Below are 19439 nucleotides of genomic sequence, written 5' to 3' on the forward strand. Positions count from 1 at the left end.
ACCGTTCGAAATGCGTAAACACATTCTCTGTTCGAAAATGAGTAAACACGTTCACCGTCCTTCTGTCACATTCCACTTTCGCTAAACCTCTATTCGTTTCCAAATCCTTCATGGTTACTCATTCGTTGTCCCTCAAAATTGTCGTCCTTCTCTACGAAAACGTCGTCCTTCTTTTGAGTCTTCATTCCCCTTTATGTCATCCTTCTGTATTTAGAGGTTATACTTCATTCCCCTAAAACTTCCACTGGTTTCCATATTTCAAGAATTTGAAATTTTTATAGGATATTGCTAGTGGAAATTAAGTCAATTATGTTTGCTCCCAAACTACCTCCTGACTATGCTGTCTGGTTAGGAGAAATAAAGTCTTTGTCATATTTCAAGGTAGTGTATGTTAACCAACACTTAGTGATTTTGTGTTTATGAGCTTATTTTAGTTAATATGTTTTTGTAGGAAAAATATGATGTCAATATGGCATATTATACGATGAAATTGTAGTCGTTTAACACAAAATTTTGAGGTTCTTTTTCAACTAATTATGCTTTATCTAATATATTTTTCCAAATCTTAAAGAAGAACTTTTGATTTCATTGGAGTTTATCATTAGAGGCATTACTATATTGGCTGCCTCTCAGTGGGCTATAGGTTTTCCAATGGTCATTTGAGACTGGTTGATAATAGCAAAAGTTAGAGCTTGAGAAGAAGGAGCGAAGAAAGTAGTGAAGACAAAAGAAGAAAGAAAGCTGAGTGAAAAACGAAAATTGACAAGGTAGAGATGTGACATGAAAATGATGATGAGAAGTGAAGGAGGCACGACACAATACTGGTACACAATAACAAAGCCTTGATAATTAAAAAAAGGATGGTGCCAAGAAAATTTAAATACAAAAAAAAATGAAGGTTCTTGCAAGTGTATTGAGTGAATGGGAGAAAGAAAGGATAAAAAAGGTAGAAAGAGAGAAAGAGAAGTCAAGGGTAGAGATACATAGCTTTGTATATAGAAACTTTATGTTTATACTCCATTATACGTTGTGGAGAATATAACATCCTGATATGTTTGATTCAATTTGAATGATGCAATTATTTATTTTTCTGCAATAATTCTACTTTCTAGAACCTAAATTTTGAAAGCCTACTAATTTTTCAGAATTAATTCGAGACCCCACTTTTTCTCCCCTTCCTACCTACGGTTACTTTTTGCTTAAACTTTAAAAGTTGTTTGAAAATTTTTGCTGAAACTTGTAAAATTTGTTTGAAGTTCGTATATCTCTCACATATTGCAAGGTTTCTTAATTATTTTATTGAATTTCCTACATAAATGCATTCAAATATGAGTTGACATTATTGGAAAAGATCCGTCATCCTAAAGTAGTTCAGTTTTTTGGTGTCGTTACTCAGAATTTGCCTATGGTGATTGTTTCTGAATACCATCCGAAGGTATGGATACATTTTCTTACCCTTTATTTTATTCTAATGAAAATTATTTCATCATGTTTCATTCCAAGCATTTCATTACATATTTTGTTCATATATGATGAATGGTGATTAGTTTTTGTATCAACTTATTCCCTCTTCCATGTGTATTTCATCTTCCAGGGTGATATATATCAATATATTCCCTCTTCAATTGATTCTTGTTTTTACTCTTGGCTTATAGGTTGCTACATGATCGTATATTAGGAGCAAAATTGTGCAATTAGTTTATAGTTAGGGAGATTTCAATAGTAAAAAGCAAAGAGAGTAAATGGTAACAAAATCATATTGTTCACATGAAATGATAAAATAATCATTACACATTTACAAGAACAGTAAATAAATTATGTGATTTTCGTGAGAAAAATGAAGAAGAAATAGCTTCTAACAAAAGTGAATATAAATTAAAGGAGAATATAAAACTGTTGAAAATATTTATTTTCAATAATTCGGAAGTTCTTTGGCTATATATAATGGAAGAGAGCCTTTCCAAGGTGTGATGCCTGGCGTCAACAACGACGCGCTTAGCACATATACGGAACCGAACACACATCTTCTTGGTGTTTGTCTATGCAAAAGCCTCGAGTGGCTATGGTCTTCTTCTTCTTGTGAGGGAAATGGTTGAAGTTGCTAGACTATTTCAATTACTATGTGAGAAGTGGCTGAATTTTATTGGACCTCTCTTCTTGGGCTTACTTTTTACAATTGTTTAACAATCTCTCTCCGAATATACCTTCGTCCCCTTAGCTGCTTCCCACTTTGGTAAAATTGCCAAAGCTTTATGTGTACATTGCAAGAGATAGAGGAGCAAGGCAAAATAAGGTTATTGGAACAAGGCGAAAGTTATCATTTCGTGACACAAATTGAGTTTTCTTGACAAAATTTTCGCATTGTTAATTAATGACATAAATGTGTCATTAAAAATTACCCTAATAAAAAATCAATGTTTTCCTTCAATCATACGCTTTTTGATTTAAAACAAATAATTCGAAGCTTTCATCCCACTTGTGAACAACAACCGAAAAAAACCTTACTTCATCCCACATCGTCGTTGTCTTTAGCTCTCTCGCAAATGCTCTCTGGCGACGTTCCCCCCTCTCTCGCAAATACTCTTCACGACTTTTCCTCTCTCTCAAAATTAAGCTCTCCACCCACCATTTGAAGGAACTCACCAAATTTGCAAGTAATTGAAGAATTCGTGGTCCATGAGATCGATTAAGTCCATTTATGAGTTAGTTTGATTAGATTATGTCACATATACATGTATTACAATTAAGGGACACTTGCGAAAATGGCAAAATAAGTTATAATAATTAAGTCCATAGAACACATACTTTATTATTTGAGAAAGTGACAAAACAAAGACAGCAGCTCACACATCAAGAGGTAAAATGTCACAAATGCCCTCGTTATTGATGTACATTTGATACACCTTATACACGTCTGATACACCTAATACCTCTTGATACATTAAGTCCATTTATGAGTTAGTTTGATTAGATTATGTCACATATACATGTATTACAATTAAGGGACACTTGCGAAAATGGCAAAATAAGTTATAATAATTAAGTCCATAGAACACATACTTTATTATTTGAGAAAATGACAAAAACAAAGACCAACTCACACATCAAGAGGTAAAATGTCACAAAAGCCCTTGTTATTGATGTACATTTGATACACCTTATACACGTCTGATACACCTAATACCCCTTGATACACTTGATACTTCTTACTGATACACTTGATACATTTGATAGATACAATTCATGCACTCGGTACTCATTGATACACTCGATACTTTTTGATACACACCTGAAACATCTTCATACACATAATACTTCTCGTTACACTTGATTCTTCTTGATACACTTGATACCCCTGAGGCCTTGATACACTTGATTAGTTTGATACACTTAAAGACTTCACTTATAAGTTTGATACACTTGATACACCACTAATAAACTTGTTATACTTCATTGGTACACTTAACAAATTTGATATGTTTGATGTACATGCACTACAAGAAATTTACCCTTGTCGATGACAAATATCGTCAGTAAATCTTCAAAAACTAATCGACTTTTCATTTGCCAACAAAATTAAGTTGTCAACACACACTGTCACGTAGGTCTGTCGGAAGATCCTCTATCGATGGCAAAAAATAAACTATCAGCAAAAATAGGAACTATCGATGAAATTGAACCATCAGTGTGCGTGTGTGCGCTCGTGTGTGTGTGCGCATGTCCATGTGTGCTTGGGTGTGTGTATGCGCACATACATGTGTACGTGAGTAGGTGAGTGTGTGTGCATTTGTGTGCGTGCGGTTTGGTGTGCGTGTACATGTGTGCGTTTGTGTGTGTGTGCCTACGTTTTGTGTGTGTGTGCGTGTGTGCACGTGTGTGTGTGTGTGTGCGTGTATGAGTGCACGCGCGTGCAAGTGTATGTATGTGTATGCGCGTGTGATTGTGTGTGAATAAGTTGATATTTTTAATGTTGAGTTTCTCCCAATTTTAAAACAATAATTTAATTATCTTGATATTCAAGCCATTAATATTATTGTGAGATAAAGATTGAATAAAATTAAAATCTTGAATCAATTAGTTGAGTCCTGAGATATTAAGAAAAAAGTTATGATATGGGTTGATGTATCTTTTTCAGGTAAAAAATAATTAAAAGCTAATAAATGCATAACATAAATTAATTACAACGTAGAAACGAAATAATTACTGTTTGAGAAGGTGAATATTTTGGTATTTTATAAAATATCATGCACACGTGCAAAAAATTCTATTTGCTAAAATTTAAAAGAAAAAGTAGTTTTGCCATTTTTCAAAATGACCCATAAACACGTTGCTATATCTCTTATGACAAAGAGTGTGCCTCTACTGGTACATATTCGACTTGTTTTTTGTTCGTAAAATTGGATATAAGACTGCATTATATTGAAATAATTACACTAACGACACTTTTAAACCAATATTGATAGAAATTATAATTTAATTAACGTTATTAAGTCAAATGAACATGGTTTAAAAGTCTTTCTAAACACAATTATTGTAGTTATTTTTTAATTTTAATTCATTTATACATCTTTGTGCATATGTGCGTGTGTGCGTGCGTGTGCGCGAGTGCGTACGTGTGTGCGTATGCACGTGTCCACGTGTGCGTGGGTGTGTGTGTCTACGTGTGCGTGGGTGTGAGTGTCCACGTGTGCGCGTTTGTGCGTGTGTGTGGGTGTGTGTGCGTATACGCGCGCGTGCGTGTGTACGTGAGTGGGCGTGTGCGCTTTTGTGCTTTTCTTTCAATTTTAAAATAATAATTTAATTATCTTGATATTCAAGTCATTAAAATTATTTTGAGATAAGGTTATTTTAATATAAAATCTATCGTTGAGATTCTCAAATTCTAAAAATTAATAATTTTGAAATTTTGAAATTCAATTTGGTTATTTTGAAATTCAAATTCAATTAGGTTATTTTGAAATTCAGTAAGATTGAATAATGTTATTAAAATGTTGAATCAATTAGTTGAGTCCCGAGATTTTAAGAGAAAAGTTATGATATGAGTTGATGTATCTATTTCAAGTAAAAATTAATTAAAAGTTGATAAATACATAACATAAATTAATTACAATGTAAGAACAAAATAGTTATAGTTGGAGAATGTGAATATTTTGGTATTTTATAAAATACCATGCAGGTGCAAAAACTGTTGTTTGCTAAAATTGAAAAGAAAAAGTAGTTTTGCCATTTTTCAAATTGACCCCTAAAAACGTTGGATTTTTGTGTATTCCCTTGGGCTTTCTTGTTCAATATTTAGTCAAATTGCACTATACATAAAATTTATGTTTGTTACGTCACAAGATTTCATTTACTATTTGTGTCTGTATTATTTTATATTTTATACAAGAGACTCCGTTTGAGTGTTGAGCTAGTAATGGGAGGGACTACCGTTGACCCCAAAATTACAAGGTTTCATGTTGCTTACTGGATCATTAATGATTCGTCTCTATCTTTGGCTCAGCGAGTGGTGGAGTTGGAAGCCCCTGAAAGTGTAGATTTAGACTCTCTACCGTTGTCAAGAGCTGTTAAGTATGCAAAAATGGCCTTGAGAAATCTATAAACTCTCTGAACAAGAGACATTCTAGTGTAAGAAGAAATGCTCAAGTCCTTGAAGAAATTGAGGACACAACTCCAATTCCTAGCATGCTTTCTCCCTAAGACTATGCTGGTCCTAGTCGGGGAGTGGCATTTACATCCCAGAAAGACACACATGTATCACCTCGTGTTGGCACTTCCATTGCAATGCACAACTCTGACATATATTGTAACGACCCAACTTTTCTAAGTAAGTCGAGGTCGTTAATTTTTTACAAATAAAAGACTTTGATTAATATAAAATGAAACGTAAACTAATTTAAAAACATCTTTAAGTCAGGCCTGAATTTCAAAAATTCAAGAAAACATAAAAACAATACTATTTACAATAAACGTTTGTAAGCAAAATTTCAATTCATCTTAAACCTCACAAGAACCCATAAGCGTAAGCAAACAACATATTTCCTATGGCATCACGCTTCCTTCCGGCCCTCGCCGGTTTGCCGCCTTTATTACCTTTGCCTGAAAATTAAACATAAGAAGGGTGAGTATTTAAATACTCAGTAAGAGACCCTCTACTGGTCCCGTCATCAGGGGAAAATAAATTGTTAACGTTCTATTGGGACACCTTGTACAGTCGCAGTCTTGTGATCCTGTAGGATACACATCTCAGTCTAACACCCGAGGGACGTACATATCAGTCAATCAAACTATACAGTCAACACACCCCTCAGTTCACCAGCACACAGTCATACTTTAGCGTAACGTACACCCAATCTAAACGAAAATCACAAGTTCACATCTGTATCTCATACAAACACAATCTACAATCTTCGTCCTGTCCACATACACACACTTATATATATATATTCCATGAAATCACGATATACATTCGACGTTAAGTCTACTTCAATTCATATGCATTCATATATATTTTCAGTCAAACCACAGTATACATTCATCACACTCACAATCACAATTGAGTCCAGTAGAAAATCCCTTCCTCAAAGTTAGGGAAGCTCCTTAATCACTAACGTCCTCGAAACAATCCTAAGCATAACAACACAAAATTCAATTACTTTCACGATACATATCCCACTTATTTTCCTCAACGTAAGTTTCAACTCACCGATATAATGGCGAACTGAACCTTCAACAATTCACAATCTGGTTGTGAATGTAAGGGAGCCTAACGTTACTCCCAACACCTCAACGCACGAATGTCGAACTCGCAGCAAAAATCCTAAGTATGGGTCGGTCAGCGGTCGGCCAAATGAGACGTGGCGGCTGGGCTTCACGGATGGAAACCATCGCGAACAGACAGCAAATCTGAACGGTTACAGCAACTAGTCGGCCGACGTCGATAGCAGGTGGAGCGGCGATTGTGAGCGGGAGCGTGGCGGTTACTGGTTCACGCGGCGGCCTTGGCTTCGACGGAGACAGAATCGGCGATGGAGACGGCAGATCGGCGCGCGGGACGACTGCTGCAAGGTTGCTTCGCGAACCGGAGATGGAACGGCAGATCGCGCGCGGGCTGCGGCTGGACTGCGGCGGGAAGAAAACGGAAGAGAAAGGATCGGCGGCTGGCTGCGGCTGGGCTGCGGCGGGAAGAAAAAGAAGGGAAAGGATCGGCGGCTGGCTGCGGCGGGAAGAAAATGGAAGGGAAAGGATCGGTGGGAGTCGCGGCGCACGGCGGAAGAAGGAAATAGGGGCGGCGGTTGCTGGGCTGCGACGCAGATCTGGACTGGGCAGCGTCATGTGGCGGCCGACGGCTGCTGCGAACGGAAGAAGAAGAGGAATGGAGGTCGGCGTTACTGGGCTGCGGACGGGGAGAAGGGAAGGGCGCACGGGGAGGAAGGAGAAGAGAGAAAAGAAAAGAAAAAGAAAAGAAAAGAAAAAAATATATAATAAAGAATTTTCTTTTTCTTTTCTTTTTATTTAAATTAATATTAAAATAAAAATATATAAAATATATAAAATAAAAAAATGTATATATATATATATTTTACCTTTGGATCTTTACATATATAGTGCCGACATTTCCTTCCTTAAGCTTGAAAAAAGGTGATTTGATGTCCATAAAAAATTAACTGAGCAGTTAGATATTTTCTAATACGTATCTCACGTAATTTGATGCTCATTGATACTGCATTACTGTGTCAGGAACGTGTTGATGTAAAATCTTTCAGTTTTGATGGATCTTATTACAAGCTTTCAACTCTTCTTAGCACGACTTCTGACAGAACAAAGGTTTGATATATCTTTACACGATCGCATATCACATATGAACGATCGCATATCCCACCTGAAATATCGATCACCCTTGGTAAAACAACCGTTTAGATATTCTACACGATTGTTTGCTTAAGGATACACGATCATTTTGTAACTATTTTTTTTATTATCCTTTTTTCTTTTTATACTAGAATCAAAATCAATTGTTTGATGATATTAACAACATGTATGATGATCTTCGTGATGATTCTAGTCATCACAATCTGGACAAGAATGATGACCATCAAAATAACAAACATGTGATCATCCATGAGAATCCATCTGTTCAAGAGTCACATCTTCAAGAATCTACTGTAGAAACTCAACAGTTAGTGTTTAATTCATTAGTTACTGCTTTATATTGTTTAAAATTGCTTAGATTATAAATAAAAACAATTTTTTTCTTTTCTGTGTAGGGAACAAAAATGAACAACGCAAATCAACATCAAGAGCAATCAGGCAGTGATATTAGCATAGATGGCAGAGATGCACATTTGATATTAACTATAAGTAATATAGCAGAAAATATGGAAGGTCATACTCAAACAGAAAAGGGACTGCTAGAAATGATTGAAAATCTTCCGTTGGTAAGCCAACCACTTCCACTTTGTGAGATGCTACCATTAACTACTGCAAAGGTCTTGCATTAGTTTAATTGGTATGTGTGCCTAAAGGGATAAAAGCTCTTGGCAGTGAAAGACTTTACAAAACCATTCATCAATTTTAATTTGAAAATTCCAAAATACCAGTACATTGACAATATTTAGAATCAAAGTTCTAAATAAAGAACTAAGTATGCTTTTAAATTAAAAGATACATAGAACTTACTCTTGTTGACGTCTCTGAATCTATAATCCACCGAATTGGGGACACCACCCGTTGGAGACCTTCCTATCTTCGAAGATGAGATTGGTTTGAAGAAAACAATTGGAATGAAAAAAAATTTAGAGAGAAACTATGTAACACCCCCAATATCAAGGTATTTCTCTCAAGCTAAATTTTTTAAATTTTAAGGAATTTGGTTGTCGTGTGGATTTAGCAGGAAGTGAAGGGGGCTTTTATAAAAAAATATACTAATACTAAAGGTTAAATATATAATAATAGAATTAATGTTATTATTAATTTAAAATATCAATTCTTTATTGATTCACGTGCAACCCCATCTCTTTCTCCTTCACTCTTCCTCTTCCCCGTGCCCACGCCACCTGCCTCCCTTAGCCATTTTATATTACTCTTGGACGTCAGCCAGCCACGTCGTCACCGATCTCTTGTCTCCGTTGAAGTCGAAGCACCGTTCGTCGTGAGTTCGAACTCTCGGCATCGCGTCTCACCTCTGTTTTCCAGCCAAGTTGTGATTCATTCGCGCGTAGCTCCTTTGACGTTCGCGCCACCACATTTGCTCCAGGTGACGAGGAACGTCACCGATTGACCTATCATCTCACCGGCGTTGTTACTTAGTTGAAGCAGTCGTCGACCAGACTTGAGCCCGTCGCGTCTGTCGAAGTGCCGTCGCGGGCTCTTCACCTTCCAGCCATGGGTTGTAAGCTGAAGTTTGTTTTTCGTTTGTTGATTAGATCTGATCTATTACACGCGTCGATTCTAGTTATTCGAAGTTGTTGCCCCATTTTACTCTAATTTTTGGGATTTTTGTGGTAAGTTGTATTGGTGAGTGTGGTGGTTTTACATTGTAATTATCCTTGGGTTGTAGTTTTGGATAATTAGTTAAATTGTTAATTGATTCTTGAAGGTAGTTTGAGTTCTTTGGATTCACAACTAAATTGTAGATTTGTTGGAGTTCGATTCGCCAATACTTTGGTAAGCTAGAATTTACATTGAGGAAATTAAATGAAAGAAAGTATTGTGAAAGTAATTGAGTTCCATATTTTATTAGGTTTCCTTCGTTCGAGAAATTTGAGTAACATTAAAGTAAGGGGTTTCTATTACTGGACTCTTTGAAAGTTTTGAAATGTGTTGACTGTTTGGATCTCTGGACTTAGTATGGTTTACCAATATATGTAGAAGTAGATATGATGACAAATGTATATTATGCCAGACTGGTATAGAAGTAGATACGATGGATAATGTATTTGTAAACTGAGAAAGGTGTTATGTATATATATATATCTTGACTGTCTGGTGTGTTGTTATAGTATCAACTGATTTTGTGATAGATTGAATAGATTGAACGTAAGTGTGTTAAGTTGGATTGATGATATGATGGAGTAGTTTGACTATACTAGGAATGGATTGATTAAATGTTTATAACGGACTAAGGGAAAATTGTTAGCTTTGTCGATTGGGTAGTGTGCCTTGCAGGTGTCCTACGGGATCACCACCTGTTGTGCATTCTTCGAGAGCACTAGAATGACATGTGCATTCTTCGAGAGCAATAGACTGACATGTGCATTCTTCGAGAGCACTAGACTGACATGTGCTTTCTGCAGAGCACTAGACTAATATTTGTGTCCTTTAGGGCATTGGACTGATTATGTGTATTCCTACATGATCACAAGACTTTTAAAGTGCAGGGCACCTCCAATAGGAAGTTAACAATTTTATTTTTCTTCTAACAGGATCAGTAGGGTCTCTTACTGGGTATGTTTATACTCCTTTTATGTTTAATCTTTTTCCGCGAAACTGCCATAAGGAAATGTCCTTCAAATTGCTTCTACTTTATATTTTTTTTATTTTGGTTTTCTTTAGTAATTAGACTGTTTTGGGTTTCATGATTGAACGACTTTTATGTTCTTGAACTTTCTATTATCGATACTTTTACACTTTCAAAATTTTATTTGAAATAGAGCCCGAATAAAAACTCTTTAATGTTGTTAAAAAATATATTTTTTTAAATTATAAAGTCTTATGGTTAAAGGACGAATATAGTCTTAAAGTAATAACTTCAGCTTAATTCGAAAAATTAGGTCGTTACAATCTATTTTGCAGAAAAAACAATTTTATTTTGGTTAAGAAAAGCTGTTTTTCTTCTACATATTTATAACTCTCTTTCTTTCATTGAGTAGGAGACGGGGTAGGAGAAAATCATAGGATTCTATTAACTTAAAAATATTAAATTAATAGAAGTTTCAAATCAACTGACTAATTAACCATTAATCAATTAGTTAATAATTAATTAAATCATATTTAATTAATATTTCATTTAAATCTTATTGAATGAATATCTCTCCAATACCTTATAGTTTTATATTAATTGAATTAAATCAAATTTAATTAAATAATATTATACGAAACTATTAATTAATAACTAAATTAAATATTTTATATTTAACTTAAGTTAAATTCAGTTAAATTTGAATCATATTCAAATATAACTTTATCTCATAATTAATAATTTTAATATGAAACAAATCCACATTAAATTAATATTTGAACTCATTCAAATATTTTATCTCTCATAAATTAACTTTGAACTTTATCTAAAATTAAATTTATATAATAAAGTTTCATTAACATATAAACTTTATATTATAATGTATCACTATATATTATACTAATTATACTAATTTCCAAAGTAAATTTGAATATTTCAAATTAGAACCAATATAAATAAATCACATTATCATTTTGTATCATCCATTACTTTGTATTCAGTCAATACTAATTGGATCAACCTAATACATAAAACAAATATAGAAAAATTTAAAAAAAAAAGCATGCACAAATAGAGACAAATAGACATTGATAGTGGATTTGTTATATTAAATCATAACAAATATAACAACTTATGGCATTATTGAAATGGTATTTTCAGTGTTTTTGCAAGAATTCGTATCTCACCATTTTCAAATGAGAATTATATAAATAAAAGACAACAAAATGCAAAAGCTTAACAAACTGATGTGACCTCTACTTGCCAATTTCCTTAAATCATACAAAGGTGCATTGATTATTATTATCGAGCACGTTAGTTTGAATCACAAATTTGGTCCCTATAATTTTCTAACGGTTTAAAAGTTAGAACTTATTACATATATTTTGATAAAACCAAAAAATAGTCTTCATGGTTGGATAAAATCATCATAAAAAGTTGAACTTTTCTCCTACTATATATGGACTAAATTTAAAGGCCAATTGACCCTACAAATTACACGATGTTTAAATATACGTCGAGATTTTATTGGGTATGGTAGCTTATCAAGTCAATTTAATCAAGCTATTCCTCCGACAAAAGTAGCACTGTTCACTAATAATGGACTAGACATAATATTGATTAACGTACACAAATTAAAGTAAAATTTCAATAAAAAGAACAAGAATGAAGCAAGTGACAAATTTGGATATAAATAAATTAACATACACGGTTGGCCAAAAGGGAAAAACAAATTGAGAATCAAGAGGTGGAGAAGAAGACTCGTGTTTCAACCAAATGTGTGGTGATAAGTAACTGATAACCTTACTTCTACGTTTTAAGAACCCATTTAATTCTTCTTTTCCTAAAATTTAGTCTGTCGTGTCAGATTCAAATCTTTAGATGTAGTATTATGCTTTGGGCATATTCTTTATGGCATAAACCACCAAGTCCTAAGTATAGAAATTACCAACTAAAATCAAATATAGCACAACACAAGCCAATTTCAAGACTAAGATCGATCATTTCCCAAATTTCTTTTTATGAAAACCTAAAACAGTAAAATATCTAAAAATCAAACAAAAACCAAAAATCATTACCTTCCACCACAACTCCAATAGCCTCCATCACATTCCCTATATAATAAATGCAACATTAATTTAAAAACAAAAAACAAAACAAGGATATGAAGCTAATTGATTTGGTCCAATTGAATCGGCCGAAACATGTGGCCACAATTTGGCATTAGAAGAAACCAGCTAACAGAGTAACACCTCAGTAATTAAGAACATGACAAAATTCTTCTTTCGGCTTTTGTCCTCAACTAATGCAAGAAAAAAAAAATCACAATGCAATGCATTGTTTGTATATTTTTTCGAAGTTCTGAAAAAGAATTGGTGCTCCTTAGTTACGGCCCTATTGTTTCAAGAAGCTCTCGAATACCGTATATGAAATCAAGTTGTTTATCCCTCAAGAACATTTCTAAGTCTATAACATTTCCACCGTCCTTAATCATTACATCTAGACTTGCAAACGGACCCCTTCTTATCCTATAAAATAGGTTTAATTTTATATACATGACTTTACCTGGATGGTTTTTTATGATAATGTGTAGCCGTTTCCAGGCAACTGGGGATATCCGATAGAGCTTCCAAAGAACAGTTGGGTTTACAGTGTCATTTCACATTGTGCTTTTAAACAGACAAGGCGTAGAATTTAACATAAAAAAAATTAGACTCGGGAGATCCCTCAACACTCCGTGAAGTTGTAAATGAAACAACAATTAGGTTGTGCAATAAGAATCAATATACTCGGTTGCTGACAGTTTGAAAGAGGGATTTCAACTGAGTGTTCCATTTATCTATGGCAGTATACTTCTTCATTCCCTTTGACCTGCAGGGTTACCAATTACGCTTTATATTCTTCAACTTTCTGTAACATTTGATGGAATGTGATTGAAATAACCAAAAAGAACATACCTGTCACCACGCTCCAAAAGTCTGTTGACTTGATCAATGTGACCATCAATGCGATTATCCAGGATTAGTGAAACTAATAATTGTTCAACATCTTTCTCCGGTACATTGAGTTCCTGATAGTTACAAACATCTTTCAATCATAATCTGGACTAATTACTATTTTTTTTTCTAATATTTCTTCCATTAGAATAAAAAATGGATGCATCTGAACTATTCCTAATAACATATTATCTACAATTGCAAAGGTGTTCACAATAGATTCTCAGTTCATCTGAATGGATCTAAGCAATGGTAACAACCCTATTCTCTAAGTTTTTGAAAAGGACAAGTTGGGAGGAAAAACACAAACTCGTAATTTGCTTCTTTTTTCTTCTTTGTTCTATCTGAGGGGTGGGGGATTCGCATCACATTCACAACCCCACAAACATGACACTTGGCAAGTTGTGCAAAGTTTGATAAGTTTCAACCCCACACCAGATATCAAAAGATTATGCAAGTTGGTTCCAGAAAGGAATAGGAAAGACAACCACACAAGCAACTAAAGCTGTCACCTTTGATATAAATGGAATCCGGATTCTTGTGTAAGGCTTGATAAGTTTAAGTAACACTTGGGTTCTGACATTCTTCAACAGATCTTCAATGTAATTTCGAATGAATGGATCATCCATTATTGTCTTTCTATTGCTCTGTAAAAAGAATAAATAAATAAATAAATAAACCACGACTCCCAAACTGGACCAGGGGGAGGAAGGGGAAGAGCTGAAAAATGCATACATATAATTCTCTTACTCAAATTTACCTTGAGAATCTTCTCGAACTCAAGTATCTCATTCCTTTGGTATGCTGCAATAAGATTAGTCATTGCCAAAATCTCGGGTCATTTTTATACCTGCAATCTAGAGATAAGGGAGAGAACATGGTAAACTCGAAGTAGCGCTCAATGGTTGAAACTTACGGCTTTGCCTCTTGACCATCGAATGGATTGACTTCGGATTCCATCAGCATATTAGCCAAAACTAGATATCTGTTTTTTTTATGGGGGTGGGGGGGACACAGAAATGATTAGATGGTATGAAATGGATGCCAGAGACACAGCATGACACTGAGAATTAGAAAGCATTTCACAATTCTATGTGCTAGTTTGCTTAAATGCAACATAAATTTAACAACCTAAGCATGACTAGTAGGATCCCTTTAACTTCTAATGATACCCATAGGTGGTGAACTCCGGAACTAAAAGTACTGCCTTGCTGAATATTATAAATGGGGAGTTAAATTTTTTGGTAGCTGTAAGTTGCTACTACATCCATGAAGTTTTCGTCACATCAACGAAAGATTTGGTTTCCTTCCAGAAAAAGTAAATTGCAAGCTGTAAACTGTATTGAATGTGAGCTCGTATTGATCATGAGTTTTCTAGAGTGCTTAGTTGTAAGTGTTGCAATGAGTTGGTTAAAAACCATTGGTTATTTATGAACCTAGTATTTGTGTATTTGGTGCCAGAGTCCAATCTACAAATTCCACTAAATTCAGTTTTGGTATAACTCTGAATCCTGGCCTTAATAATGAGTAAGAACAATGAGAAAATGGAAAGAGAGCATACTTCAGGCACTGGATACGCCTCTGGTTCCCAGCTTCATCATAATCTTTAAAAAGCCTCAAAGAAATCAGTCGCTGCTTCTGGCCATTGACGTTCTGCCATGTGCATCTTTCCTCCACACTCCCTAATTATTCCATAATTCGTGGATGGGGTATTGCTGACTTGATGGCAAGAGCTTTCTGGTATAATTGCTGCACCATAATAACCAGCAAATGCAAGGGGAAAGTATTTGAGATCAAAATAAAGCAATTACATACTGCAAAAGAAGAGCATTTTAGGGAGTTCAACTAACCAGCAAAGATAGGGACAGAGAAAGATGACAAACAAAGATAAACAGAGGAAAAAATATATAGGAAGTAAAAACTACAATAGGTAACCTATAACTCTCAAAGAATTTTGTAATTTTCCTTCATGCATTTTTCTTTTGGGCTGGGGTCTTTTCTTGTATAGCTAGTTTAAATTCTGGGAGGCACCTCTTGTTGGGCTGCTGCTTTATAGACTCATGTCTAACAAAACTGGCAAAGGGATGGATTTGATAGCAGAACACACCAGCTTCAAGGGACAGAACACATACTCCAAAAGATACTATAAAGAACCAAGAAACCACACAGCCAAACAAAGGGATAGAAAATAGAACCCAGATCCATCTATTAGCATAATCATGGTCTTTTGGGAAATTATTATAGAGTTTGTTTGAGAGGTCAGTCCATTATTGAATCTTTCCATCCAGGTAATGTCTCCTCCAAAGGATGTTCCATCATTACATTGGGAGATTTTAATACAGACGACAAAATTCAGGCCATTTATGTTCTTACTAGAATTGTGGCACAAAAAAGGAGAAGAAACTGCTGACACCTTGTGTCAGCGTTTCCCCCACTTCGCTTGGGCTTGCAACAAGCTGCTTAATATGCCTTTTATTATGTTTGTGGTTGTGGCTCTACCACTCTAAGATCTTTCAGAAGAAAATTTACGCTCATCAGCTAAAGCCTACTATTATTCCAATTTTGAATAAAACTTTAGAACAGTGGAGAGAGAGGTTAGCCATGTGCAGATGCTCTGTCTTTTCATCTTCTTGGAAATCTATCAATAGTTTTGATGTAATTAAGATGATTAAACCAAGTTGGATTCATTCTTTGCTCATTTATTTCATTGTTTTAATCCTCCCAAATATGACCATCTTATTCTTAATTGAAGAATCTAACTTCACAACCCATAGTGAGATCTCTATACCAAGGATGAACCAACTGTCTCAACAAAATTCCCACCCCCCCCCCCCCCCCCCCCACCCCACAAAAAAAGGTAGAAGAAGAAGTGAACTGCAATTCTTTACTAAGAAATGAAACACAGAGCTGAGAGCTAGCTCTAGAAAAAAAAAAGGATTGCTACAGATCATTACCTTGAGCTTTTTGTTATTTTTAGTCTCAGTATACATTTGAATCTCAATGGCATACACTTCCAGAAGTTGACTTCCTTTCTTTTGATCATCTGTACCATCTTCTCTTTGACAGGACTTGTGGAGTTCCTTCAAAATCTGAGGTCAAAATGAATTTGATTAACCATGTACATGCAAAAAAAATCAGGAAAAGGAAAGGAAAGGAAAAGAAAGTCACCTTAATCATGCGACCATATTCACCAATATCAAACCAAATCTTGCAAAGCTTTAAATTAGTTTTGAACCAAAGCCTCTGCACCACAAGAGAGAACAGAATGTAAGGCATCATGGTTAGAGAATACATGAGATCGTAAAACCAGAATCATTTTCAAACCTCATTCTTTGCCTCTTCAAGGGCTTTCAAAGTGGTTTGATAAAATTCTTGCAAGAGACCAAAACTCTGACTTGCTGATCCAGATACAAAATCCATGATATTGTTTATACATTTTTCACTATAATTACGGGTCACTGCTGATTTTATGTATGTAAGCATCACTCGATATGAATCCATCATTTCTTTATACCTCCCCAGTCTATAATAAAGCTTGACAGTTTGCTTGAGAGCCTTGAAGCCCCTAGCAAATCCAAAAAAAAGGGAATGAGAACAAATTCATAACAACAAAGATAGAACTGAGATACAATTCTATCTAACAGTAATTCCACAGAAGAAGCATTGAATATAAAATATTGAGGTTGTCAAACAAAGATTTCAAAGAGCAACTAATGAGCTGTGATCGAGTCAGGATAAAATCTAAGGGGGCATATTATCTACTATGAAGAATCCCAGGCCACATAGGATCATGATCAACAATAGAAATTATGTTTCCTTCAATCCAAGTTTTTCTATTTTCAAAAAGCATGTAAACCCAGTCATCGAGAAGATAAACTACAAGTTTTTAAAAAAATAAAGTGTTTTTTTCTATATTCGTGAGTGTCCGCGCACTTCGACTAATCTCACGGGAAAACCTGCTTAACCCTATTGTTTCAAAAATAAAGTTAAACTACCATAATCACTCCACTAATTTAAGAACTTATAAAACACAGCCTATCACCAAAATATCCAAAATGAATGAGTGAACAAAAAGTATATTGGATAGTGAGCCTGCATAGATTTTGTGTCCAAGTATCTAGCAAGCAGAAACAAGGAATTCACTACCACACTTACCACTCTGCCTTCTCGGGTTCCATGCGTACCACCTCAGCAAACCCTGCAAGAGCTCCTTCGGGGTCCGTTTCCACCAACCCTATTAATGAACAAATTGGATCAAATGATGCTGTTAAAAACAGGAAAACAAAATACAACAACAAAGAATGTGATTGCAAGGCTTGGAGGCAACACTCCAGGTACCTTTAGAGTTGTAGTATTGATTTTCAATATCAACGTCCTGCTCTTCAGGCTCATCGTCCGAATACTCGAAACCATAATCTTCCATATCCGCATCTGCCCTCGCAGTTCAATACATTAATTAATACGTAAACTGATAAACAAACTCATTACTTTCCCGGGTAATGTTCAACAGATAAGCTATGAATGGGTAACAACAGCAAGCAAGTCGAATGATGATACATCAATTATATGCGTTATCTCCCCCGTCTAAAATGAAAGAAACCGCTAGGTTTCCATGCGTAAGACAATAATTCAAACCAAAAATGACGCAGAAATTTTCAATCATCTAAATTACAAATTCAGAAACTAATCAGCTTAAAACAGGAAAATCTTGGCAAAGCAATGCAAACGCGTCGATCAGCAGGAAGTCGAAAAAGTTGCTAAAACCCTAACAGTGGTAGAATCAAAGAAGTGACACAAAAGAAAGTAATGAAATAAGGAGAATGGGAAAAGGAGAGACCGGAACCCATGGTTGCGGGAGTGGATTGCAAAGTTGAAGGTGGAGGCGATCGGTGGGAAGCAGTGGCGATCTACTGAATACAAGCTTCTAGTGGGATTTTCTGATCAACTAGTTAGCGTCGTCTCCGTTCCGTTTCCCACTCACTTTCCCTCCGTTTGAATTTGGAAAACAGACACCACTTAGTTCCCTTCTTGCAAAACTACCGCTTCCACTCTCCGGCTAATGGCACTATTTTCCACAACAAGACGATAATACCCTCTCAACCTAGAGATCCTTTGCTATGTTTACGAGCACGAGTGAAATTAATTTTTAGATAGCTGACCATCGTAGGTTGAATTTATAATGTTTTAATTGAGTTTCTCTCTTTGATATATCTCTTTTTCATCTACTATGATTGAATCTGATTCTAAGAAAGTTGTGTATTTGATTAACATAATGTGTTTGAACTTCACCTGAGTGAACAATTCAATCGATGAGATGAGATTGATGTTTAGAAAGGGTTTGAGATTTATTATTATTGTTTGGATTTTTGAATTAGGAACCGACATGCTCAACGTGTTGTCCTTTGTTCTTTCTTTCTTCCAACAATGAAGATTTGTATGATAATTCCACTAATTTTAGTGGGCTAGGTGTTGCAAGACACAAAATCCACCAAAGAAAAATGGACTTTGAGTTGTTTGACTATGATATTGTAGGTAAATTCTTTATAAAATAGCACATTTCATTTTACGAAAAGAAAGTTGGGGTCATTTTGAGAATTTTGGCCGCATTTTCTACTTTGTTCCTAAAAATTTTCTCTCCATAATTCTAAACTTCCAAACTTAATTCCTCTTTATTTCATCTCTTTCTCTCCCATGACTCCTTCGTTCAACAAGTTTCCCAATTTGATTCTAAATCCACAAGGTATTAGGTTTTCTAGTGGTGGTTTGAGCTGGAGACGTGTGAAGATTTTCAAGAAATAGAAGCTACGAATATTAATTTTTTAAAATCCAAATTTGTATTAATTTAAAAAACAATTGAATTTTGATCTTATTTTATTTTTTAGTTGCATTTGTGATTTAATAATAGCCATTTATTGTTTATGCCCACACAACGAGGGCTTTTTATAAGTTTACAAGCTTTTTAAAGCGGGGCTTAAACCTGGATTTAG

General features: G+C 35.0%; 1 protein-coding gene, 2 long non-coding RNA genes and 1 pseudogene across 4 annotated transcripts; 1 reads left to right on the top strand and 3 right to left on the bottom strand.

Annotated features, from left to right (window-relative positions):
• Window positions 1–1144: 1144 nt before the first annotated feature.
• On the top strand, window positions 1145–8498 carry LOC116403426. The gene is made up of 3 exons (XM_031884565.1): window positions 1145–1435; window positions 7738–7824; window positions 8265–8498. The coding sequence occupies exons 1-3, from the start codon at window positions 1406–1408 to the stop codon at window positions 8496–8498; spliced, it is 351 nt and encodes a 116-aa protein (XP_031740425.1). The 5' UTR covers window positions 1145–1405.
• LOC116403233 lies at window positions 5885–6261 on the bottom strand. Its single transcript, XR_004215884.1, has 2 exons — window positions 6203–6261; window positions 5885–6096 (listed from the first exon to the last, which is right to left on the bottom strand). It is a non-coding gene; the product is annotated as an uncharacterized LOC116403233 (long non-coding RNA).
• On the bottom strand, window positions 6462–7346 carry LOC116403232. Its single transcript, XR_004215883.1, has 2 exons — window positions 6704–7346; window positions 6462–6624 (listed from the first exon to the last, which is right to left on the bottom strand). It is a non-coding gene; the product is annotated as an uncharacterized LOC116403232 (long non-coding RNA).
• A 4381-nt stretch (window positions 8499–12879) lies between the features above and the next one.
• LOC116403520 lies at window positions 12880–18455 on the bottom strand (annotated as a pseudogene). The gene is made up of 12 exons (XR_004216299.1): window positions 18290–18455; window positions 17791–17883; window positions 17608–17686; window positions 16777–17017; window positions 16621–16695; window positions 16407–16541; window positions 15014–15201; window positions 14369–14437; window positions 14213–14302; window positions 13965–14099; window positions 13414–13526; window positions 12880–13327 (listed from the first exon to the last, which is right to left on the bottom strand). The product of XR_004216299.1 is annotated as a COP9 signalosome complex subunit 2-like (transcript).
• Window positions 18456–19439: the final 984 nt, after the last annotated feature.

This window comes from Cucumis sativus, chromosome 4 (genome assembly GCF_000004075.3).
Source record: "Cucumis sativus cultivar 9930 chromosome 4, Cucumber_9930_V3, whole genome shotgun sequence".
Taxonomy (NCBI): Eukaryota; Viridiplantae; Streptophyta; class Magnoliopsida; order Cucurbitales; family Cucurbitaceae; genus Cucumis; species Cucumis sativus.

Excerpts from the sequence above, each read along its gene's own strand:
- LOC116403426 (XM_031884565.1), top strand. The coding sequence starts at position 1,406 with ATGGTGATTGTTTCTGAATACCATCCGAAG. Across the intron at positions 1,436-7,737 it reads TTTCTGAATACCATCCGAAG|GAACGTGTTGATGTAAAATC; the intron begins GTATGGATACAT and ends TTACTGTGTCAG. Across the intron at positions 7,825-8,264 it reads CGACTTCTGACAGAACAAAG|GGAACAAAAATGAACAACGC; the intron begins GTTTGATATATC and ends TTTTCTGTGTAG.